This window comes from Corvus moneduloides, chromosome 1 (genome assembly GCF_009650955.1).
Source record: "Corvus moneduloides isolate bCorMon1 chromosome 1, bCorMon1.pri, whole genome shotgun sequence".
Taxonomy (NCBI): Eukaryota; Metazoa; Chordata; class Aves; order Passeriformes; family Corvidae; genus Corvus; species Corvus moneduloides.
This window is the reverse complement of record NC_045476.1, coordinates 131,197,885-131,222,590: the sequence shown is the minus strand read 5'-3', so window position 1 is coordinate 131,222,590 and position 24,706 is coordinate 131,197,885. Positions and strand designations below refer to the sequence as shown.

At 40.4% G+C, this 24,706-nt stretch overlaps 1 protein-coding gene across 8 annotated transcripts in view; it reads left to right on the top strand.

The window, feature by feature from the left end:
• Positions 1-24,706, top strand: part of STAU2 (staufen double-stranded RNA binding protein 2) — a 172,019-nt gene that overhangs the window by 607 nt on the left and 146,706 nt on the right. For 4 of the 8 annotated variants that reach the window (XM_032127622.1, XM_032127585.1, XM_032127641.1 and 1 more), the window contains exons 2-3: positions 19,481-19,688; positions 20,753-20,883. In XM_032127622.1, coding sequence (XP_031983513.1) covers positions 19,490-19,688; positions 20,753-20,883 — 330 coding nt within the window. In that variant the 5' untranslated portion in view covers positions 19,481-19,489. Of the gene's footprint in view, positions 1-2,101; positions 2,258-4,298; positions 4,483-4,666; positions 4,763-19,480; positions 19,689-20,752; positions 20,884-24,706 lie in introns of those variants that run through there. The other 4 variants (XM_032127595.1, XM_032127606.1, XM_032127613.1 and 1 more) reach the window with 4 other exon arrangements.

Here is a 24,706-nt window from a genome sequence, read left to right as displayed (position 1 = left end):
CCCCGTCCTATGTCCCGCCCGGCCCTGTCGCGGTGCGCGGCCCCGGGGACGCAGAGTGTCCGCTCCGCCGCCGGAGAGGCGAGGGCGCCCGGCACTGCTCGCCCGGTCAGCGGCGCGGACCTCACAGCTCAGCCGGCGTGTGTTTGTACGTGTGTGTTAGTCAGCCCTCTCTGTGCACGTCTTGCGCTGCCCCCAAACTTCGGACCGGGCCTCAAACTTTACCATCAGTGCTGGGCTCTCCCACTTCCAAAATGGATGTCGGCATCTCTTCCAAGCGATGGGCAGCAGAGCCGTTTACCGGCCTTCGCCCAGCACGAGGGTTTGGGGTCGTTGAGGTCACCCAGAGAGACACTGCTGTGAACTTGCGTAGTCCCGGCTTCTCATGGAGTGGGTGGCATTTTCCCAGTATTCAGGTGTCTGGTGGGAAAAAGTTCATCTTGATCGCAGCCAGGCCTGGAAGTCACAGCCATACCATCCCGGGGGAAGTGTGGGCTGCTTGGGGTTAGCTGTGAGGGTGAATCCTGCAGCAAAGCTGTTTGCCTTGTAGTGCTCAGGGTCCCACCTGACAAGTCAGTGATACCCAAGCAAAAAATTTCCCTGCAGTGTATCTGGCTGGTGTTGCCTTACGGCCAGCAAGCTGTTTCTGTGAATACCAAGACGTAAGCTTCTCGAGCCATGCTTGGAATGCTCCCTGTGCAACTACTGTCGTACTAAAAAAAAGTTTATGCTGTACAAAAGAATAGATAAAGCGCTGCTGTTGTAACCCCTCTCTTTCATGAAATACTGTCTTGAGCAGTACTGAGGGATGTGTATGAGTATCTGCAGCATTGCAAGGCACAAGTGAGGCTGTTTGCTCTGCCATAGCTTGGGGTAGTTGAACTGTGCTTCTGTCAGGGAGCACACATTGCTGTATCTCACTTATGTTTACCAGTGGCATCAAGCTGGATGGGAGTAAGGTCTTCCTGGGTTGTGTGGTAATTCCAGGTTAGCAGTCGACACCAGTGAAGTAATACTAATGTATTTAAGCCATTTGCTAACTACAAGGAAGTTCTGTATAGGCTTTGTTGTGACATGGTTATATAAACAGTGCCAGGCTGACAGATTTCTGAATGAAATCTTTTTTTTCTAGAAAGTCGTCAGCAGTGTAAGATTTCCAGTACTGATTTCCAGCTGCTGAACCTTAGCTTTGACCTAGAAAAACTCAGAGAGAGAGATTTCTACTCCTGCCAGTCTTTGTGAAGATTCCTGTTGTTGCCAGCTAGGAGTAGGATTGAGGCTGCCTGCTTGTTCATAGTTTTTGAGGGGAAGTTTGACAGTTCAGGTTTTCTTTTCTTTGCAGACAACTTTTCAAAAATGTTGTTCAGCTTGGGTTCTGCTCAGGCTGCTCAGCCTGGAGGCCAAAGTCTTCATGTATCTTGTTACGAACTCAACCTACCTTGTTCCCCAAGAATTACGCCAAAATAATAATAAATTTGACTAATCTTAAATTCTGATTTAAGATAGTAGATTGTAAAGAAATTTTCTAATTTTACTTGCAGAAGAACCTGATCAGAGGTATTTTAATGACTGGACCAAGTTTAAATAAGCATGTAAGTCCATCAGCCACTTCTTTGGGGGCAAAGATCAGGTTTGATTTTCCTCCACAGCTTTGTAAACTTAATCTCACTCTACCTCTGGTTTACATTGGTGTGAATGTGGGAAGTGAATTGGATACTATGTGTTTTATTTGTAAAGTGTAGTGAAAAATGACCTTGGGAAGGTTAGGCAACAAGCCGTAGTGAAGCAGATCCTCTGACTCCAAGACTGGGTCTCCAGCCATTAGGAAAAGTGCACCTGTCATGCTCTATCTAGACAGTTTGTTTTGACCTACCCAAAATACGTGGCTATTGACTTGTCAGTGTTTGAAAACACTGAAAAATTCCCATCAATTATGTCCAGTCCTTCACCCCAAAATACATCTTCTTATGATATCATTCCATTGGAGAGCTGGCCTTATAAAGAAAGTGTTTAGGTTTTAGTGCCATTTTTTGGGCATATATTTGATAGATATGGGCACAGATTTTTTCTGATTGGAGTGCTAAGTATCTGTTTCCTCATGCAGGTATGACTGATGTGGTGGGGAAGGACCTAACACTGCATTTTTTCGGGATTAACTGAAACAGCATAACTTCTGTTAATGAGCCACCAGAGCTTCACTTTTCCTTCCACTGCTGGCATTCATTTCCTATCACCAACAGCAAAATCTATAGGAAAAGAGGCCCGTCTTTTGCCAGAACCTATTATTTTGCATTTCTAATCTTTGGATCACACATAGCCCGTATTTTTCCCAATAGTTCTTGAATTCTCTCTCTCCTCTGAAAAGAAGAAAAGAAAGACAGGGGGTTCTGTTTGGTTGAGGGGCACGAAGAGCACAAGGCAGGGGTCCTGCAGAACCAGGTCATGGAGTTGGGCTGGCGGTTTTGCTTAGAAGGAAAGGACAGTAAAAGAGGGGGAATTGAATCAGTGGGAGTGCATGACAAACTCTGTGAAGAGAGGAAGTGGAACCTGTGTGCAGTGTAGTTAATACACATGTACAGTTAATATATATATATATATAAAAAGTCAAGCGCTATGCATTTAGGGGATCTGCTCATTGTCAGCACTGAGTCACAATCAGCATTATCCAAAGTATGTTTGCATTAAAAGATCAAGAGTTCAGTAAGAATCTGAGAGATGTCTTCTCAGACATTGTTCTGGAAAATATTTAGAATAAAAAAATTGCTTGTCACAACTCCTAATTTAAAAATGAATTTTGAAAAGCCATCTGTGGTAGTGTAACACTAAAGTCACAGCCATGTCTGTAGCTGCTAAAGTTTGTTCATACTTCATCTCAAGAGAAAGTGTTTTGTGGTTTGGGTTTTGTTTTGTGGGTCTTTTTTGTTAAACTGGTAGTTTTTGGAATGTTTCCCAGTAATTAAATGTGTACTCCATGGTCACAGTGTGTTTACCTGTGTCATACTCCATCCTTGCTTTTGCTTTAGTCAACTACACATCTGTACAGTACATCACTAGAATGTTACAAATTTATTTATATTTAACCAAATAAAATCACAGTATGAAATTTAAATTTTTCCCTGGTAAATAGCACTTTTTTTTCCATATTTAATTACTAATATTGTGACTCCACTACACTTCTGTATCCCCACAATCTTCTAATTTAGTCACCATTAAAATGATGGAAGGGGGCACTTTTTAGACTGGTTAGAACTCAGCTTTGAGCTCAGATCCCTGTTGGTGTTTGGGGAGGTCCCTGGTGATAACCAGCAGCCAATTATGTCAAGTATGGGTTAACCTCCTCTCCTTAAATTCTGGGAGAACTTAGCTTGCTGAGATTTTTACCATAGTAGCACATGCTCACTTGAAGGGTATATTTACGGTCTTATCTTCTGAAAACTTCCAAAGGATCACAGTGGTCCCACTTCCAGTTTCGCTGCTTGCCAGCTTTGAGGAAGCTGTTTTGCCTCCAGGCTGAAGGAAACATTTTTGAGAGTAGGAGACCAGATTTTCTTGAAAAGTTTCTTGCAATGAAAATGGTCACCTGTTGGATCAAGAAAAGAGATGAGTAACCTGATTTTTATTGCTATTGCTAGTCTTAGCTTCTTATTTTGCACCTGTTAGGTATTTGCGGTTCTCAGTTTCTCCTACAATGGCCCCAGTTTAAAAAAGCCGTGTTCTGCAAATATAAGGAAATATCAGTATACTAAATGTGCAGATTGATATCAGTAACTGGAAATGTCTGGATAAGTAACTGTCTGCAAGTGATAAAGAACTTTTTCCATGTCACCCAGATGACACATCCATGCAACTGATCCATTTTGAAGGATGAAGTCAAGATAATGCTATTCCCAAGGTGGAAATGCAGGCCTGGTAGAGGGCAATGTTGGGTCACTTAGAAGCGTACCCAGTTGGTCTGATACAAACAAAATAATAATGAAATAACACTCTGTAGTAGCTTTGGCTTTGTTAGACAAGGTAAGAGCAAGAAACAATCTAAAATTTCTTGTTAACTGTTAGTTGGTTTATTTGTTTTATTTTTTCCCCTTCTGGTGGTCCTTCTTCAGTCCTGAATACTATGTTGCTTTTTCCTTTCCAGACTGTGGAAAATATTTTCTCTGCTTTTTGTTTCAGTCTTGTGTCTCTGGTAGTATTTAAACCTGCCTGCTTTGAATTGTGTTTCATCTTTGGTGGCAATGTCCGTTCAAGGGGGTATTTTGCTTAAGAGTGTATACCCAAGAGGCTTTCCTTTTGTTCCTGTTTAGGGCCTGGCAATTGTAATGAATGACTCCAGAGGGATTTTCTTGAAAACCCTTCTGACCTTCTGATAATTCAGTGCAAGACACTTACTAGTCTTGTATTAAATGAGTGTCCAGCTTCTGCGTGGCAGCTAAGGCTGTCTCATCTTTGTGAAAGGGAATGAGAAGCTTGTCCTGGATCAGGAGGCAGGTAAAGCTCTCCCTAGTTTTTCAGAGTTCTCTCTCAGCATTCTCTCTTAGCTGAATCCACTGGGTTTGATATGGGATTTGACCCCTCCAGAAGGGAGAGTGGCCCACATCACCTTTTCTTTACCCCTCTTCAACTAGCCAATTTTTACTACTTGGAGCCTTAAGCAAGTAAAAACTCACTGAAGATGCCAGGACTGGATCCTGTTTCCACGGACTTGATGGAGTTGCCATTCATGAGGACATCCAGGATGTCCTGGATCTGGACTTCCAGGCAACCATAGGTATTTGCCAAGTCCCAGGAGAAGAATTTAATATTTAATTAAATTCTTCAGCTGTTAAATTACAAGGTTCTTCTGAAACTGGCCATCCCACAAATTACTGTCAGTGGCAGTTCACCAGAGGAGGTGGCTTTGGAGGCCTTTTCTCATGCGACCATTAAGCTCCCTGTAAAACTTTGACTCTTTCTGGTTCTCCCCAAATCTCACTGCAGGCATAGCCCCTAGATACTTTGTAACACTCACAGGTTACAGTTAGGCATGAGAGCAAACAGCTGCTGTAGCTGGTGAAACTTAAGTTATTAAATGTATTTAAAGCATTTAAAAAGAAATGTTAATATTAACTTGCCCATCCTGGATTGAAATTGTTTCTTTTCTTAGACACAGTAGTAATTTGAAGCTTTTCAAGGTTTTTAAACCTATCCTGGGCTCACTAGGAATTTTGACATTAGCACCAAAAAGAAGTGGTTTTATTTGCTGTCATTGCAAATACTGGTACTGTTTATCTTTGCTCAGGTATCTCATAGCTGACAGGAGCAAGGGAGACATAGGTACTGTCAGACAAATATACCTGATATATCCCCAAGATAGGGCAGGACAGAACACTGCAGGTGAACAGGGTTAGCTGAGGCAGTTTTAGTTCCAGGGCCTAGTCTGTTATTTGGATGTCTTTGCTGTTGTGCTGGATTGCAGATCTGCTCCGCAGCTCTGGGGCCTGCACTTCTACCTGAGCTGTGTGTCACTGAAACCTGGATAGACTTTGGATTACCCTTGGGCTAAGGTCACAACCCTTCATTAACAAGGAACTTCCATTTTTGCAGGGGGTTAGATTGTATTAGGCCTATGTTTGTAGCCTTATAGCATGTGTTCTTTTGGAGATCCTAGAAAGTGGGGTCCTGTGACCCTTTTGAAGTATTTTTTGTTTACTTGGTTTTGATTTAGAAGGTAAAGAGCAGCAGTCTTAGTAGTGAACAGAAGTGTAAGCTCCCTGCAAATTCAAAAGCAAGTTTGTTCTTTTATGCTAGTTTAGGGTGGTTCCAGAGTCACAAAAGCTGACTTTACCCTACTGAGTCTAATGGCCCTGGAGTCCTGAAAGTACAGTACGTGGTAAGAAGGACATTCCTTTGAAGGGCAGCTCAGAGCATCATCCATCCATCCATTCTCTAGGTGGTCATGAGTCTATGATGTTGCAGGATTGCCGTTCCTAATAAATGCAAACTTTTTTTCACTTTTGCTCAATTCCAGATACTCTTTCCCAGTATTTTGAGTCATTTCACGTTACCAGTGCATCAGCTTGCACTTTTAGCCAGACTTATCCTTTGTTTTATTTCTGGCTTTATCTGCGTAAAAATGCCTGAGAGGATTCCAAATTTTAATTCAGTTTGTTTACATTTTTTTCCTGTAGTAGTTACACTTATAACTTACTTTGGTCTGGGGAAACAAGTTATTCTGAATCATCAGCTGTATAGATGAAGGTCTCTTATTTGCTATTTTATGATGCATCCTACTTAGTGCCCCTAAACACTCCTAGTACATAAGTTGGAGGGAAAAGCCTGGTTTTGTTATGCTGGTTCTGTGCCCTCACAGTGTGCTCAATTTGAACCAAATGTCGTTTTACCCGCTCTCTTCCTGTCTGTTGTTAGTTGTTACTTTAGTATCCTCCTTGCTGATTCAACTCCAGAAATAACCTTTTGCCATCCTGCCAGTTGTGCATCACCTCTGTGCTGCAGCTGAAAGTGTGGCAGGTTTATGGTGTTCAGCGGATGTTTAGCATTGATCATGTATCCAGTTTTTCTTCAGTGTTTTGTGCCTTTGCTAACTCTGAAAGGCTCTGTTAAGTATGCCACTAGGAATGTTTTTGCCACTAGGATTTCTTCTTCTTCCTGGATTGTCAAAATCTTGTATAATCTGTAGTTTGTTCCAAAGATAAGCAATTTATTTGGCTAGGCTTCATTGTGCAACTTGATCATTTCTGTCCAAAGCAAGGGTTTGGACAAGGAATCAATAGGCTATTACTGTCCTGGTGAGCTTTTTCTGGGTTGTTGGTGATTCTTTTCACCCTCTGGATGTTTGAGGAGTCTTTGATAGCTGCTTGCTGCATGTGACTGGATCGGTTAGCTCCTTTGGTTTTCTCTTAAACTCTCCCAGGCACATCTCTTTCCATCTTGCTTATTGGAGTCCAATGTTAGTTTTCCCGTGTCACCACAGGCTGTGTATGATCGTCCAATTCCTTAATTTTTGAACTCTGTTTCTACTGTTGTTGAGCCAGGCCCATGTCATAAATTTTGCAATATTTCTAGACCTTGCCCCCCAACACAGCATCTTTCAACTTAATTTTCTCCAGTTGAAAACTTAGATTTTGTGCTTTTCTTCAGTCAGAGCACTTGGAAGGCCCAATCCAATACTCAGTAATTATTTTACCTTTATTCATTGACTGAGGAGAGCTGCACTTAAAATAGGGAGGAGGCTCTTTCAAATCATTGCAGAACTCCTGATCTCACAAGGTACTCTGTGCCTGTGAGAAGAGGCCCGATCCTGTCCCCCAGTGAGCAGGGAGCTAGTCTCTGTATGAACTGTATGTCAACATTATCTTATTTCCAAGCAATTCAAAAACTGTCTGTGGAAGAGTTGAGAGAAGGGGGAACTCCAGGAATATTTCATGAACACAAGGTGGCAATTTGACCTCAGCTGTTTCTGAGGAGCTGCAAATTCTTGTAAGCTGTATGAGACTTCAGTGTGGGCATTCATCACTTTAGCTGTGAAATACAATGTTTTTGTTTAAATACACTCATGGAGAATAAAAACAGGCACACAAACCAGAATTTTATCCACTTCTAACAACAGAGTGCAACACCTGTTGCTTTGTCCGCTGAAACTGCCTTTTCTGAGGATCTTGTAGCTGTTAATTAAAGGGAGCTGACTACAGTATGAGCAGGGTTGGTAGCAGGAGCTGTAACTTGTTTTCGAAGAAAAAGGCATGTTTCTGCTACTTCACCAAATTTGCTACTTCAAATTATAGGAGAAGTAGTTTGTCACAGGCAATCAAGGAAAACTTAGATGAATTTCTGAATTCCATTAATAAAATGAAATTTCTGCTTAGGAATTGAAATTAAGAAATAATTTTTGCCTGCTTCAGAATAAAATAACAGTTGGAGGGATGTTTTACTTAGAGTATTTAGTAATTTAAAATCAGTCAAAGCTTATTGTAGATCTTAGGAATGTAACTACTACAACTTGTTAGCACAAATTGGAAAAAAAGTGCAGCTTTTAGAAATATATATGAGAGAAATTTCAAAATACTAATTAAATCAGAAACTAGAGTCTTGGAAGGAGCTCCGATTAGACTCCAGTATCATATAAGGAACCAATTACAGCTTTGATGCAAACAAGTCTGTAGCATCAGTGTGTCAAGTTTGAGTCATGTTTTTTTCATACACTTACTTAATCCCCTTCTCCACTTTTAAGCTGATGATTGATTGTTAAACTAGTGGCTTAGGCTTCCCTTCTTTTCAGCTATTTTTCTTCAGGAAAGCTGACTAACTCATTTTTGTTTAACTTAAGGCGAATGTGAGTTACCTGTATCTGGAGTAAGATGGTATGATGACCTCTCAATCTTTTAAAAAGTGTTACAGGTATGACTGTGTATCACAGAGTGTCTGGGGGAGATACAAGTTTCTAGTTTTCAAGAAGTTGTAAGTAGTTTATAGTCACGGTGAGGGAGAGAGCTGAAAAGTTGCAGTACTGAACAGCAGCTCCTGTGCTTTGGATTAATGCTTGCTCTCAGGTGCTGTAAGCAGATACAAAAAGGATATTACCTCTAGTGTTGGGCAGTTTGTGTGTCCTGCCTCTGATCTGTAAGGCATTATAGCCACCTGTAAGCTAGTTTGTGGGATCTACCTCAAACCATGATGAGTTTTGGGTGAGGAAGGCCTCCCACAAAGTAGACTCTGGTGATCACTTTGCTGTTTCATGAAGGAGTGTCACATTTTCTTCTCTGTAGTAATTCAGGGTATCCTGGCTGGGTCAAACTGGTGGCTGCGTCTGAACCAGTATTCTGTCTGGATGGTTCTGAATCTTTTCTGGGCTTAGAATTTGTGGTACTGTGAGAACTGGGTTAGCTTGTATTGGCTGTTGGAAATTTCCATGGCTTTTATACCATCTCCTCTGTTTACTGGACAGGAACAATTGAGAGAGATTTTCTGATGAGATTATCTTTGTAAGGGAGCAAACATTAATATAAACCAGACTGATTTTCCCCCTTGGGCTTTGGGTTATAAACAGGTTGAAATGTTTTGATATGCCAAATTGTCTTGGGTTCTGATGCAACAGATTGGCTTTCTTTATCTTTTATTTCTCTTCTGGCATTGAAATCTTCAAGCTGATAATCTGATTGATCTTCCTTACCATTTTAGTACAGAATAGCAATCCCTTTTACCATCATGTTTCTAGATGAATGTTAGTAAAGTTTCTCTACTTAGGATCTCTGTTTCATGTCTGTGAAGTCTCAACTTGAGTCTTCAAGTGGTGGTCTGGTATACACGGGACCTGACTGATTTCTCTGTTAGAAGAGAGAATTAGCCACGTGTACAGTTTGGGGTCGTTAGTTTTGCTGCACACACTAAGATGCACTGTGGCCTGAGTTGCTCTTTTCTCAGCTTTTTCATGTCAGCCTCACTGTTGCCAGGGAAGCAAGGCAAGAGTTACATTCCTGCCTGTCAATATGCTCCACTTTCTGTTGTTTCTCTTGTTACAAGTTTTTAGACTCTTGCTCATGCAAATGTGCACAATTGCAGTCAGTGCCCTAACCCCTGCATTTTCCATCATTCCTTACAAAAAGACATGTCTTAGGCAAGTATTTTAGGTGGTGAATCTCTCTGCGAGGGAGCTTATTTACTTCTGTAATTGTGTCTGTTAGTTTTAGTAACATTCATGATCTCTTGCTGAAGACAAGTTTGGCAGTAGACTTTGGGTAGGATTCACTTGCCTGTATTTTGGCGTCTTGTGCAGTTTGAGACACAAAGTTACCCCGTCTGCTTCTCAGCTGCCACTCTGCTGTGTGGTTAGCTAATCCTAAATTAGAAGCCTGCTTGTTGATCACCTTGAATAACTCCCTGGGTCTGCTGGCTGTACCGACAAGTGGTATAATACATTTCTTTAAACACATACATTATTGCCATTTCATTGCCTCTTCATGTCAGGGCTTCTCTGAACTGCCTGCCACATGCAGTGTCAGATGTGGCATGGGTCTTCAGAGAGGATGTCTGCTTCCTGAAGCAGCAGCTGATGGAATAGGCAGGCATCCAAATGTGGTATGTCAGGACATCTCAGCTGGCGTTGTGCATTGGATCTTTAAAAGACTGTAGCGGGTTGACGCTGGTCTGACACCAGGCACCCTCCAAAACCGATCTCTCACTTCCCTCCACAGCTGGACAGGGGAGAGGAAGTATAATGAAAGGTTCATGAGTTGAGATAAAGACCAGGAGAGATCACTCACCAAATACCATCGTGTGCAAAACAGGCTCAAACTAGAGATATTAATTGAATTTATTACTAACAAGATCAGAGCAGGATAATGAGAAGTGAAATAAAACCTTAAAACACCTTCTTCCGACCCTTCCCTCCTCCCCAGCTCTGCCTCCTCTGCCAGAAGCAGAGGGAGACAGGGAATGGGAGTTATGGTCTGTTCATTACCTGCCTTTTTCTTCTGCTGCTCAGGGAGAGGAGTCATTTCCCTGCTGCACCGTGGGTTCCCTCCCACAGGACACAGTTCTGCATGAGCTTCTCCGAAGTGAGTCCATCCATGGGCAACAGTCCTCCCCAGACTCCTGCAGCATGGGTCACTCTTCCATGGGGTGCAGTCCTTCAAGGACAGGCTGCTCTTGCATGGGAACAGGGCCTCTCTCTACAGGTCTCCTGTGGAGTCACAGCCTCCTCGCAGGCACCCACCTGCTCCGGTGTGGGGCTCCTCCACAGGTTGCAGGTGGATCTCTGTATCCCCATGGCCCTGCATGGGCTGCAGGGACACAGCTGCCTCACCATGGTCTGCACCACAGGCTGCAGAGGAATGTCAGCTCTGGTGCCTGGAGCACCTCCTCCCCCTCCTTCTGCACTGACCTTGGTGTCTGCACACTCATTCCTCTCACATATTCCCGCCCCACTCTTCTCTGGCTGCAGTTACAGCTGTGCAGGAACTTTTTTCTTCTTCTTCTTCTTCTTCAATATGTTGTCTCAGAGGCGTTACCACCATTTCTGATTGGCCTAGCCTTGACCAGTGGCACATCTGTCTTTGGAGCTGCCAGGGGTTGGCTCTGCTGGACACAGCTGCCAGGGGTTGGCTCAACTGGCAAGTTGTCACAGGAGCCACCCCTGTAAACCCCCACTGCCAAAACTTGGCCATGCAAACCCAGTAGACTCCGGTAAACCGTGGTAATCCCATGCTGTATTTCCTTTGACTCCATTGACAGTTTAGACACCTTGCTTGTATTTGTAAACCTGAATTATAGATGTCTTTAATCCTTATCTGAATTGTCATATCTCATTGTATAGCAGTGCCATACAATATGGGTAACTGTGCTGGTGTGAGAGGTACTGTGCACATATATGGCTTTGTAGGTCACCAATTTTTCATATTGGTTACTTGACTTTTGCTGTAGTGGTTTAAGCAATTTGCTACGTCCTAAAGGTCTGCTTATTGTATTTACTCTGTGACATATTCTATGTATTTCAAGTTGTATAAATCCAGTTTGATTGCAGGGTGAGGCTTCTGTTCTAGCCCTCTTGCTAACACATCATAATTAAATGGCAGCAAAAGTCCCCACCTTTGGCCATTTTGTTGATTGAGAAAATCTTTAGGTTTAGTCTTTGATTCCGTAATTAGCTGCTTTATTTGTCTGGTTAGTTTTTTTACTTTTCTTTTCAAAATTACACAGAACAAATTTAAAGTGAGTTGTTAGAGAAGGATTGAAGCTGTGACAGATATAAATAATATGTATTCCCACATAATGTGACTCTATGATAAAGGTAATGTGGTCATTGATTTAGAGAGTTGTATGCTCTTTGTAGCAAATTGGATCAACATCATATTGGAAATTAGGGAACTAGTATGATTTCATGATGAAAGAAGTGTGCAAGATGAAGCAGTTTCTCCCTCAGTTTTCTGAGTTTTAAGTCCTTTTTTTTAATGTTGTTTTAATGTGCTTTTTCCGTGTAGTAATTCAAAAGGGAGGTTGAGCTGACTGCTGTTTGAAGAAGTGGTTGAAAAATATGACTGCAGATTTTTAATCTATTTCCTACTTGATTTTTTCTTCCAAAAATACCTTCCTTCCTGTCCTCATAAGGGTTCTTACTGATTGTACATAAGATTTGGCAAAGGATAGTCCTCCATGGGTGATACTATCTGAAAGTGTGATGAGATTTTATGTTGTGACTTGGTGTTCACTGCAGCTGCTTGGCCCTTCCTTGCCTTCTTGGGGCTTTGTCTACAACCTTTTTCTGCTCCAGTCCAAGAGCAGAGGAAACAAATTGTAAGGAACTGTAGTATTTAGTGTTCTAGGGCTGGATTTAACACTGAGCAAGAAGGGGAACTTTTTTGTAAACCTTGCAGCTCCTTAAATTTTGAATATTAGTCCCTAGTATTTTGTGCCACTTACTTTGGTTGGGAAATATCTTACCAAAACAATGAAAATAAAAGAGTTAGTGATTTCTCCCTCACTCATCTTCTACTTCAGGAAAGTAAAATGCTTTTAAGGCATCACTTCACTTGCTGTCATGTATTACTTAGCTGTTAATTAGCTGGTAGATATGTTCATATATCCATTGAAGCTAAGATTCTCTACTGTAAGGCACAGTAAAAAAAATGAAACCAGGCCACAGGTTTCTGAAGATGTAATCATCAGGGATGAGATCACGGGCTTTGTGAGGAACAGTGTGAAGGAGATGAACTTCAGTCAGTGTATAGCTTGACAGCAAAGCTAAGCTGCTTAGCAGGAGTTGAAAGGGCTAATTCCTTGCACCCACTCCAGCTCAGGAGTTTGTGGCCCTCCTTGTACAGATACAGATGCTCCTCTGATCTTTCTCCTCACCTGCCATGTGAACTGGTTCAGTGAAGTAAATGGACAGAAAATGTTGGATTTTTGCTGTAGGGAAGAGAGGACATGGGAGTGTCCCTTGCTATGGCAGCAAGTCATTAGATCAGTTTGGCTGTTGGCAAACCACTCATAAGGCAAAAAGCACTGAAATTGATGGAAGAGCAAATGGGAAGGACAAACAGTGGGGACCAGCAGTAATACAGAAAAATATATACGTCTTAGAGAAACCTTGTTTGATTTCATGCCTAGTGTTTTAATTTTTGTTATTTAAAATGTATAAATAAGATAAATTTTGGTAATAAGTCTGGATGACCATCTGCTGATTATTGCTTTTAAGTCATGCTCTTGCTAAACTGCTACTGTGTGGCATCTCATTACTTGGTTTTAGAAGACATAAAAGTTTGAATTAAGCTACTCTGAAGGTAATGCAGAGCTGTGTGGGTTTTGTCAACCCCAAATAAGCTGCTGGATATAACACAGTAAAAAGAAATTACATAAGGCTTAGGACTTTTGTAGGACTTTTTATATTAATGTCCACAAATGTATAAATATTTGCTGTAAATGTGAGAAATTGCACCCTAGAAATATGTTTTACCTTTAGGCAGTTTTGTATGCTTCTGTATAACTGAATGAGTGAATTTGTATGAGGAGAATAGAAGGAGAACAGAGCATTTAATGGAATCTTAAGGCTAAAACTAAAACCAAACCCTTCTTAGTTAGGAAGCTGTTAACTATTAGAGTTCTGTGACTTCGGACTTTCACAGAAGAATCACATTAAAAAGCTTCTAGTCAAAATGGGGATTGGTCTGAAAAAAAACCCCTTGAGATGCTGCCTGCTTAGACACTGCCCCCAGTCTATTGGATTGATGTTCCTGTACCTTTCAATATTTTCATTAATGATGTGGATGAAACAGTACACTTATTAAATTTGTAGATGCTATAAAGCAAGCTTAGAGGAAACTTGCAAACGTTTTGGAATTAGAATTAAAATTTGATGTGATCTTGAAAAAATTAAATGATTGTCTTTTTCTTTTTTTTTTCTGTTTTGTTGTTTTAGTTTTAGTAAGAAAATTCAAGGAAGACAAGAACAAAGTCACATTAGCTAGAGAAGAGTCAGATTCACAAAGAGCACAGGCTAGAACTTGCTGGGTAGCAGTTTGGCAGAAGAGGATCTGGGACCATTAATGTAATACTGTTGTGAAAAATGGACACTGACTGGAAAGTATAAGCAGAATTCTTGGTTATATAAAGTACTAGATATGTCAAGTAATTTTTCCTGCTCAGCAGTGGCTGGCCCTCTGTTGTTCCCTTTATAAAGCCCTTCACAAGTATGTAGTATGTGCCACGCATTACATACTTGTGTACAGATTAGGTTGGGTACTCTGGGTTGTATGATGGAGCACTGTGAAAGTGTGGTGACTCCCTACTGCATATGTGCTTTTTCACTTTCTGCACAGATGAAGTCCAGCCTTCTGTTTTGACTGTTCAGGTCATTAGTTTCTCTATCTGTTGGTTGTTCATACAACTTGTCTTTCTAATACTGCCTTTTCAATTTTCCCACATTGTACAAGTGTGTTTGGTTTGAAAACTCATTGTCCATGCTTTCTGCCTTTTGTGGTGTTTTATTTACTTTATCAGTCTTTATTTATTCAATTACTGTGACATCACAGTATTCAAATACTGTGAATCATTTTATCTGAGCATTTAATTCATATTTTATGTCACAAGATCTAAGGCTATAAAGTGATTCCAGAAAAATACAAAAAGTAATAATAATCAGAGAAAGTGTTAACTAATTCTTTATGCTACATGGTGCTTTTAGCATGATACAAGTGTATTCACAGTTTTTAAAAGTATTCTGCATCTGTAAATGTAACTAAATATTTGTAGTGGGTTTGCATGGCCAAGTTTTGGTAACAAGGGGGCTACAGGGGTGACTTCCATGAGAAGTTGCCAGAAGTTTCACTTGTGTCCGAAGGAGCTGATGCCAGCTGGCTCTGAGATGAACCTGTTGCTGGCCAAGGCTGAGCCCGTCAGTGTTGTTGTTAGTGTCTCTGGGATAACAGACTGAAGAAGCAGGAATAGTTGCTGCACAACAGAAAGTGGAGTGAGAGAAGAGAGGAGAGGAGTGAGAATATGTGAGAGAAACATCTCTGCAGACACCAAGGCCAGTGCAGAAGGAGGGAGAGGTGGTGCTCCAGGCACCAGAGCAGAGACTTCTCTGCTGCCCATGGTGCAGACCATGGTGACACAGCTGTGCCCCTGCAGCCCATGAAGGTCCATGGTGGAGCAGAGATCCACCTGCAGCCCATGGAGGAGACCCACAAGATCTATGGCCCCATGGAGAGAGGAGTTCACACTGGAGCAGATTTACTGGCATGACTTGTAACCCTGTGGGAAGCCCATACTGGAGCATTCTGATCCTAAAGGATGCCACCCAGGGAAAAGGATCCACACTGGAACAGTTCATGAAGAGCTGCAGCTTGTGTGAAGGACTCATGTTGAAGGAGTTTGTGGAGGAGTGTCGCCTGTGGGAGGGACCCCATGCTGGAGCAGGGGGAGAATATGAGGAGTCCTCCCCTTAGCAGGATGGAGTGGCAGAGACATCGTGTGATGAACTGACTGTAACCCCCATTCGCCATCCCTCTGGGTCACTTTCTGGGGAAGAGGTGGAGAATTCAGGAGTGAAGTTAAGCCTGAGAAGAAAGGATGGGTGGGAGGAAGGTGTTCTTAAGTTTTACTTTTTATTTCTTGTTTTCCTACTTTGATTTGATTAATAATAAATTCATTTAATCTCCTCAAGTTGAGTTTGTTCTGCAAGTGACAGTAACTGGTGAGTGATCTTTTCATGCCCTTGTCTCGACCCACAAGTCTTTCATTATATTTTCTTTCCCCTGTCCAGCTGAGGTGGTGAGCGATAGAGCAACTTTAGTGGGTACCTGGTATACAGACATGGTCAACCCACAACAATGTTGTGTTTCCTGATATATAAAAAAAATGAATGGAATATTTTAACAGCAATATTTTCACTTTAAAATATGAGGAGTTTTGTTTTGTTGTTTTTGTGTGAGTTTGTTTTGGTTTGGTCATTTTTAGTTTGTCAGGAAAATTCACAGCTTGTACATAGTTTAATAAGAAAGTCAATACCAACTGTGAAATGAAACCTGTGTAGCTGCCTATGTACTAGGTGCTCAAAAGGGGAAGTGAAGTAAAATGCAATTCTAGTATATTTGCAACCCTTTATGTGTTTGCTGTTGCATTTCTACTGCAGCTGTGTGGGTGAGACTGTGAGGAGAAACCACTGCAGCATCTCGTAAGGCACCGTAAGCCTTGGAGTGCAGCCTTACAAAAATGGCAGCACTGCGACTTGCGGGCTCCAACTGGATAGATGTGTGTGATTAAAACATTAAGGAAGATAATTTCTGTTGTGTCTTGACATGGTAGCTGAGGAAAGGCACAAAGCTGGGAGGCACAGCTGTGCAGTCCAGCTTCGTCTGAGAGGTGCAAGTGTCTGTAACTACTGCTGAACTTGAAGAGAAGCTTCTCTGGAGCACTTGGGTGTAGGAAGTTCCTAGGTATGAGTTGAGTTAGCCACCTGATACGGGGTGTGGGGACTTTTCTAATTGTAATCTTAGTATCCTAAATGAACCATCCCTTTTGTATATGCCAGATTTTTCAAAAATAACTCGTAGAAGATTTAAAAATATTTTGATTATGTAACTGCATTTCATCTCTGACCAGCTTAGTGAAATCTCTCTCCCCCAAGTCCTACATTTTATGTAGCAGTGTATTTTATTATGTTTGTGCTTGTGGCTGGAAGGGCCCAAAGTATTTTTGCTTCACTGTTTATGAAATAGTACACCACTGGTGTATATTTGTAAAAAATGTAAAGAAAAGGTGGAATATAGAGTTTTTGTTGCCTTTTGTCATGACATCAAAGATTGGCTGCCTGGTAGTGTGCAAATGACACGCCATCACTATATCAACTGTATTCTTTCTGTTGTCTCTCTCTACTAGTGGAACCGATTACTACTGATTTTTAGAACTAATTACAAATTCATTATCTCCATATCTCATCTTCTTAAGAGTTAGTCCATACAATTATATTACTGCCTGGGCATTTTTGCTTATACAGATTAATTTACAAAATAGTAGCAGTTCTGCAGCTTTAGATATATAAAAAACCCCAGCACCCAATATGTTATGATAAATTCTGATTTCAGAATTGAATTTTCTATGTACTTTACTTTTAGTATCATTTTTTTCCCCCTAAACCTTACCTTGTTCATTTTTACAGTTCCTCAATACTATTCTTAAACTGATTTTTCTTTTTTTATCCTTATTAGGAAAGGATTCATCCCACAATTTCTCCCATTAGAACATCATTACTGTAGAACATAATATTTTATTTGGTTTTTAGTAAGTTCTGTTTTTGTGAAGAATAAACTTTTAAAATACTGGAAGCTGAAGTGGTAATTCACAACTGGTGGGGCTCAATACTGGGTGTTCAGTAGTATTTCATGCAGTACCATATGAGTGATGCCTTTCTCATACTCATGTTTGTAAGCTAAAATGCTGTAAATACTGTGAGTTTCTTAAACTGCAATTATTGTGATGATATTTCATGTTATGTTGGTTTCATTTTAATTGTTTAAAACATATGGCCCGATTCTGCCATCATTGACTTTGATGTTTACAATTAAGAAACTTTTTCAATTAATTCCTGTCTATACTAATGTATTTGAAATCAGAAATAGACATGTTATATACCGAAGGCTTCTATAGCTCTACATCTTCTCAGTCTTTAAATCAGGCCTTTCTAACAATACTGCTGTACTGTTTGGCATTTGCTGTGAAATAATAGTAGGATTTTTACAGTATGAATCCAGTCCATTTTTTTTTGAACACATGAGGTATTTGAATATATCTCAGGTAACTGTATATGTTATTTTAAATCTGCTGCTATTAGTATTTCACTGAAGATACTTATGAAGATGCTCATGAAAAGGGCAGGTGACTGCATCTCAACTTCATTTTAAATTTTTTTCTACTTTTGTCTTCCCAGAGATTTAATGTCTTTCCTCAGTAATAAAAATGGCATTCCAGTCTGAACCTTTTCTCCAAAGCACAGAGTCACAGTAATAGGATTTATTATTTTCATTATACTAGTGCAACTGTGCTAAAGTACTTGTAGTCTATGGTGTAATGAGTGATTTGGGATCTTAATCCAACAATATTGTCCCTCTGAGTAAAGATACTTGGATATTTTTCAATGGATTGGTGGGGGAGGAAATACGGATAGTAATTAAAATTTGTTATGTAGTTTCATTCGTTTCAATAAGCCCTTCCTTAGACAGTTTTTCAGGTGTTGGATGTGTGGGTTTTTTTGATAGGGAGAGAGAATTACCCCAGCAGAAGGAGCAAAGAGCTAAGTGGTAATGGGTGCTGCCTGTGATGGATGAGAGCTGAGCTCCTGCTCTGCCTTAGCCAGTGGGACCAGAGCTGCTGCTGGGAGAAGTCGCAGTTCCCCAGGCCTCGTGTTGGCTGTTGCAGGTTTTGTCTCTATCCACCCTGTACAGATCATCTCATGTGTATGAACCCTAAATAATACAGTCTGTGTCCATGCTGCTGAGCATGGACATGCTGACATATATCATCCTGCTCCTTATGGGACAGGAGGAGCCCAAACCTTTGTCCCAGATGACTGACAATGACTGGTTTCTCTCTTACTTGAGTGGATTACCTGGGATGCCTGCAGGCCTCTGACGTGCTCCTGTGTGGTTTTTGCAGTAGCAGGAGTTTTCAGCCAGTAGCCCAAATTTTGCCTAGGAGCATCCTCTCAGTGAGTAGTATGAAGGAGTGGTGCCCTGACCCTGGTTTGTTTATGCATGTAGACCTAGCCTGAGAACAGGTATTGGCAATAAAGAAACTAATTTGGGCAGATGAAAAGAGATAATTAGTACCTGGCACATTCCAGGTAAATGTTTTAGCCATTGGGTTAAAGGCTAGTTTAGGAAATCCTGGTACTTCTGTGAGTAGTTCATACAAGGATTGAAGTATTCCACCTGTTGACTGAATAAGCAGTGATTTTTTTTAAAGAACTTGCATCTTTGGCGGTGGTTTTTTGTTTGTTTGTATTTTCTTCCCTTTTTTTTGTATTTTCTGGTTTGGTAACAGGCCAAAAAAAAATAGGGATTTTCTCTTGGGGCCTTATTTGGTACTTCAGGTACTCCAGGTACTTTACTGGAAAAACAGTGGCAAAAGTTTGCTATGGCAGTTTGTTGCAAAGACATTCTCTCTTGAATATATTGGCAGGTGCTTATCTCATCTGCAGGATAATTGTGTGGAATTCTATTCTAGAATAGTAATCCTTCCAGCTATATTTCAGGCAGGGTGACCCCACGACTGAAAAACAGAACCTAGAGCCAGGGTGTGCAGGTTCTTCTCCAGTGATGTTCTTTGGCTCTGAGCTCTGCTTCTCTGTGCATCCATTTGGAAGTAATGTTTGCAGAGGCATGACTTTTGTGGACAGTTTTGTGACCCAGATCCAGGAGCAAAAAAGGAGTGTTGCTAATACCACTGTAGTCATTCGACATTCAAAACGCAAAGTGCTCTGCTGATAATGTGTTTATTGCAGTGACAGGCAATGGCACAAGTTAAAATGCAGACTACAGCAAACCTGTCTGGACCCACCATGGCCCCTATGGTGCTACCCCTGCCAGTTACAGCTACAAATACACTGAGTCTGCCATCCTCAATGAACGGATCCATTTCGGAATCGGCAGCCAGCTGTAGCAGTCCTACTGCCGGCCTTGTGGATCCTGCGTCTTCAAACAACTCACCAGGTAAGTTGGTCCAGGTATATTTTCTTTGGTGCTCAAATTAATCTTTTTGATGACTTGTTAATTTAAAAAGATAGTAATTAGGCCTTAAAGAGGATTAAAATAAAGGAGAAAACACATGTAGAAAAGTGGTTTTGGCTAAATAAACAGTTTACTAAGTTTAGTTTCTTTAACTGAGCTCAGATTTGCAGTGAAGTTTTGATCAATAATATAAAAGCTCAGAAAAGAACATGCCTATTTTGTCAAATTCTGAGTGTATCTTTTATAGAGAAGTTTTAGTGGGGCAGGAAAGTCTCCAAGTTTATTTCTCTTCTCTAGAACAGAATGTCTTCTAACTACTTGGCAGTATTTGGTGTTTCCTTTGTAGCCTAATAAATGCTGTAGTTCCTATGCTGAACTGGGTATGAAATGCAGAAGTGTTGTCCTAATAATTTAAGCAAGAAATGACAGTGTGTGTGTGTGTTAGGGATAGATACAAATAAATTGCAAAAAACTTGCAGAAAGTGAAATAGTCTAAAAAAAGCAGAACAAAATCCTTAAAGGGGAAGGTGTACTTTGGGAGTGTTCTGAGAGTGGCTTCATTATTGTCAGAAAGGTCTAAAACATTGGGAAGAAGCTGGCAGAAACAAGTGGGGACCACAGGGTTTCATCTACTGTATTTGTCTCATAACTCTTACGCTATCCACTTCTCCTTCAAAGTGTGGAGAAACCATTCTGAAAGAGTAGTCAATTCCAGGAACCATACCATATACTCCTGACAAACTTTGGTGACACAGAAAATATAGAATATGCATATGCTCCCCTGCACTGTCATCTTTCATAAAGACACTTTGGAAAGAAATAGTTTTTGGGTTTTTTTAATTGCATGTAATCAAAATTGTTATTGTAAAATACATATGCTCATATGATTAATATTTAAATGGTATTTAAACTTTGTATTTAGCATATATGCAAAAATTGTTTTAGCCAAAGTATTTTCTTTTCTAAGCATGCTGCTTTTGCAAAGCTTTGTGAAGTTGTGAAGAATACATTTCTCCACAAAAACTTTACAGACTCTTTATTTACAGCTCCTCTCCAAGATAACATGGCAAACCCCAAAGAGAAAACTCCAATGTGTCTGGTAAATGAGTTAGCCCGTTTCAATAGAATTCAACCCCAGTATAAGCTTCTGAATGAAAGAGGGCCTGCTCATGCCAAGGTAAGGTCACAGTTCCAGGTGATGAGCCATACCTTACATGCTGAACAGATAATGTCATGGTTTGGACAAGTGTGCTTGTCAAACCCAGCTACATTTCTAGTGTAAGGGCTTTCTTACTGTTCTTTATTTTGCTGCTTTTTTTCCCCACACTTTTGGAAAGTACGCCTGTATTTCTGTTGAAGCCCTGTAGATCATTTTGTACCTTACTTTGTCTCACATCTTTGAGTTTATATTTGCTGGTCTTTATATAGACCTTGTGAAGGTCTTTTCAGGGTATCACCACCCTTTCTTAATCTTTCCGGAGAACTTGCTTTTTAGGCTGCATGAATCTTTCTCTGCAGTCAGCATGCCTCTGATTACTACTTCTGCATTTGTTTCATGGTAATGCAGGTGATGACAAATTTGTGACATTTTTAAAAGTGCTTATTGATGCAATTCTTTGCCCATGAAGTTGATACTCTATCTTCAAATCTTGCATTCTAGGGCACAGACTTTATTACTGTGCAACTTTACTATGTAGGGTTATACTAAGACTCCTAATATGATTACAGCATAGAAGTTTCTAGTGAACTGATGGCTCATTCTGGCCAGTTCATGTATCAATTTGGATGTCCAACTTAATAAGTAAAAATTAGGCTGCTTTCAGATGATGGGGAATACAGAGGAATAGCCTCAGGGTAATTTTCAGATATAATTTTGAATTTCCCCCCTAGTTAGGAGCAAACTGGGGGAGGAAAAAATCCTGGAAAAGTCTGAGTGAGACACTGGCATAATTAGTAACTGCTTTGTACTTAGTATTTCTGGAGTGGCAAAATCACATAAGGCAGTTGGGGTCAGGGTGCAGACAAGTAACAGTTTCAGCTCCTCAAGGGCTGTCTCTGCCCTTGCCCCTTGTTTCTGGGTAGCACGTTATGTTGCCAGCTAGTGATATAACTCACTGATCTTCTGGTCTGGCTGGCATTGCTGAATGTGTTACAGTGGTGGAAATGATGTCAGCAGGTGCAGGGCTGCTTTTAGCATCCCTCATCACAAATGGAAATTGAAGTGCTCTTCCTCTTCCTGGAGGTGTTTGGCACCACAGAGTACACTTGTTGGTTGGTTTTAGGTTGCAGCATGTTAAATTTATTGGGTTTTCTGTAACTTTTCACTATTGTGTTATGTATTTATTTTGTTACCTTTCTTTTTCATTTCAGTGAAAAAAGAATTGCTTTGGTTGTGGTGTGGTTTTGGCTGTTTACGTTTCTCAGCAGTAAAGACAGTTGAGTTATATTATATTCATATTTTACTTAAAATTTGAGTAGGATAAGAAATAGTTCACATATGGAAGAGGGGGGGGCTTCTCCCAAGCAATTGGCAACAGGATAAGAGGACATAACCTCAAGCTGTGCCACGGGAGGTTCAGTTTGGATATAATGAAAAATTTTTTGACTGAGAGGGTGGTTAAGCATTGGAATGGACTGCCCAGGGAAGTGGTAGAATAGCCATCCCTGGAAATTTTCAAGAAATGAGTGGACATGGCACTTAGTGGTATGGTTTGTTTGGTGTGGTGGTGTTTGGGCAAAGTTTGGACTTTATGATGTTAGAGGTCTTTTCCAACTTTAATGATACTATGATATATTTGTTATTACTTTTAAAGGAACTAATATCATTGAAGTGACTTAAGTCTGCATTACCTGAACTTCTGAAAGCCAGATTTTCAATTAATTTCTTAATTTTTCATTTTTTCAATTTACCTCACTATTTTAGGTAATAATGGTGCTCATAGTGGTAAAAAAAAATAAAGTTATGTGCTCTATAGACTCAGAAGGGTATTAAGTCTGATTTTCATCTGTGCAATGAGATAAACAGAAGAGAAATAGATGAAGAACAAGGGTGGTATTAGTAAGATTATTCAGGTTTTGACCTATGAAATGTGAAGAAAGAAATAGAATTTATTATGACTCTCTTAGCAGTTTAGTATAATGTCTTTCTAGTAATATGGTGATATACTTGACAGAATCTGTGAAACAGACCTGAGTTTGTCCTGGGAAGCATGTCCTGAAGGATGTAATGCTGCTGTTGCTCTTTCCCATTCAAAGAGCTTCTCACATTGCTTTGCTCCTACATATACTCTGTTCCTGACCACTGGTGGTTTTCACAATTTTCAGACATGCTCTACAAGATAGCTGTCGGTGTAGTGACCACAAATGCTAGTGAATTTTTATACCCTTTTTTCCTAATTGTCTCTGGAAAATAAGTTTTGACAACTGGGGTGAAATGGGAAACTAGAAACAGTGCAGCTGGGAGAGAAGTGGCTCTTCCTGACGGCGCAGTTAGGGTTTCTAGGAGTCTGCCCTCCAGGTGGATTCTTCATCATAACAAAAATCAGGAAGGCTTTGTTAGCATAAATGATGTTTTCGAGTATATTAGTCAGATTGATCATGTCTTCTGGCCTTCTATGTCAGTGTCATTTCAGGACACAAATTTAAAAGGAACAGTGGCAAAAGAAAGTGGATGGTGGTACAGAGAAGAGGGAAAGGGGTAAGAGTTGTAGCACTTCAAAAGCTGGGAAGAGGAGAGGAAGTTTTACACAGAAGAAGTGAGGAGTAAAGAGTTCTCAGAGCTTAGAGAGACTAACCTTACAAATGCAGCAGAGTGAAAACAAGCACAAGCGTGGTGGCCTTTGCATTTCTGCTTTCAGGACATCAGGTGAATTATGTTGGGTGTAAGGAATAGAAATTTCCTCAGGTCAAAAATGTCTCTCAGTCAATAGCAGAACTGTTAGCTCTGGTATTCCAGGACTTGAATGTTCCATTGACTGCTCCAGAATTTGGATTTAGGCAGTTTTATTCCTTTAATAAAGGAGTAAAGCTCCCGTGTGTGGGTTTTTGCAAGAGTTTTTTTGGCAGATATGTTAGTGAGAGGGAGCTCTGACTGGCAGAATTTTACTGAGCAAGCCCTTCATCATCCTGAATTCCTATTTATTGCTCTAAGCACTAAGAGTTATAGGTAGATAAGTAGACATTATTAATCATATTTTCATTTAAATTCAAGGTTTTCTTCCTCCTATAAAAATACTACACTGATACTTTCTTGCAAAATATAAAATATATAAACTCCAGATGCAGAAATAAAATTTCAACTCTTTTGGTAATAAGGATGTATGTTTGTAGGTAATTTATATAATTATGGGTATTTAGCTCTAATACCCAGCTTAGCTTTCAGGTGGGGGGTAGGATTTGGCAGAATGTAAAATTAAGAGACTATTTCTCTCTTTCTTCCATGACGAAATTGTTGTGACTGCTGTGGAAAAAACAACATGGCAATAGGAGCTGTGATACAGGGGCTTTCATTGTGCTTCTGAAAATTACAGCAGGCCAAAACTCAAGGCTGTAATTAAGACACAAGTATGTATTTATAGCATTGCACTGTGTGCATGTGCACAGGGCTGTGTTGGGAGGCACATACATACTTGTGTTCAAATGCTTGTTTGCAAGTACGTGCTGAATGAATGTACATGTAAAGGCAGATGTAAAGGCTGCCCACCATGTTCATCTCTAGACACCTGGTCCTGGCTCTAGCAAGTTTAAATAAATAAAAAATTATAGAGCTGTCAAAATGAGAATTTTACTTTATATACTGTTCATACTAATATGTAGGTTTTTTTCTGTTGCCTCAAGTAAGTTAGACTGTTTTCTGAGGTAGGTGCACTACAGTGCTTCTTAGTTTACTGTGTGTATCTGACTATTAAGTCCTGCCTTTTATCTAGGGATTATATGGCAAATATATTGAGTCCTTAGCCTTTCTCCCCGCGTTCTCAGACACTCAAATTTAAACAGAACAT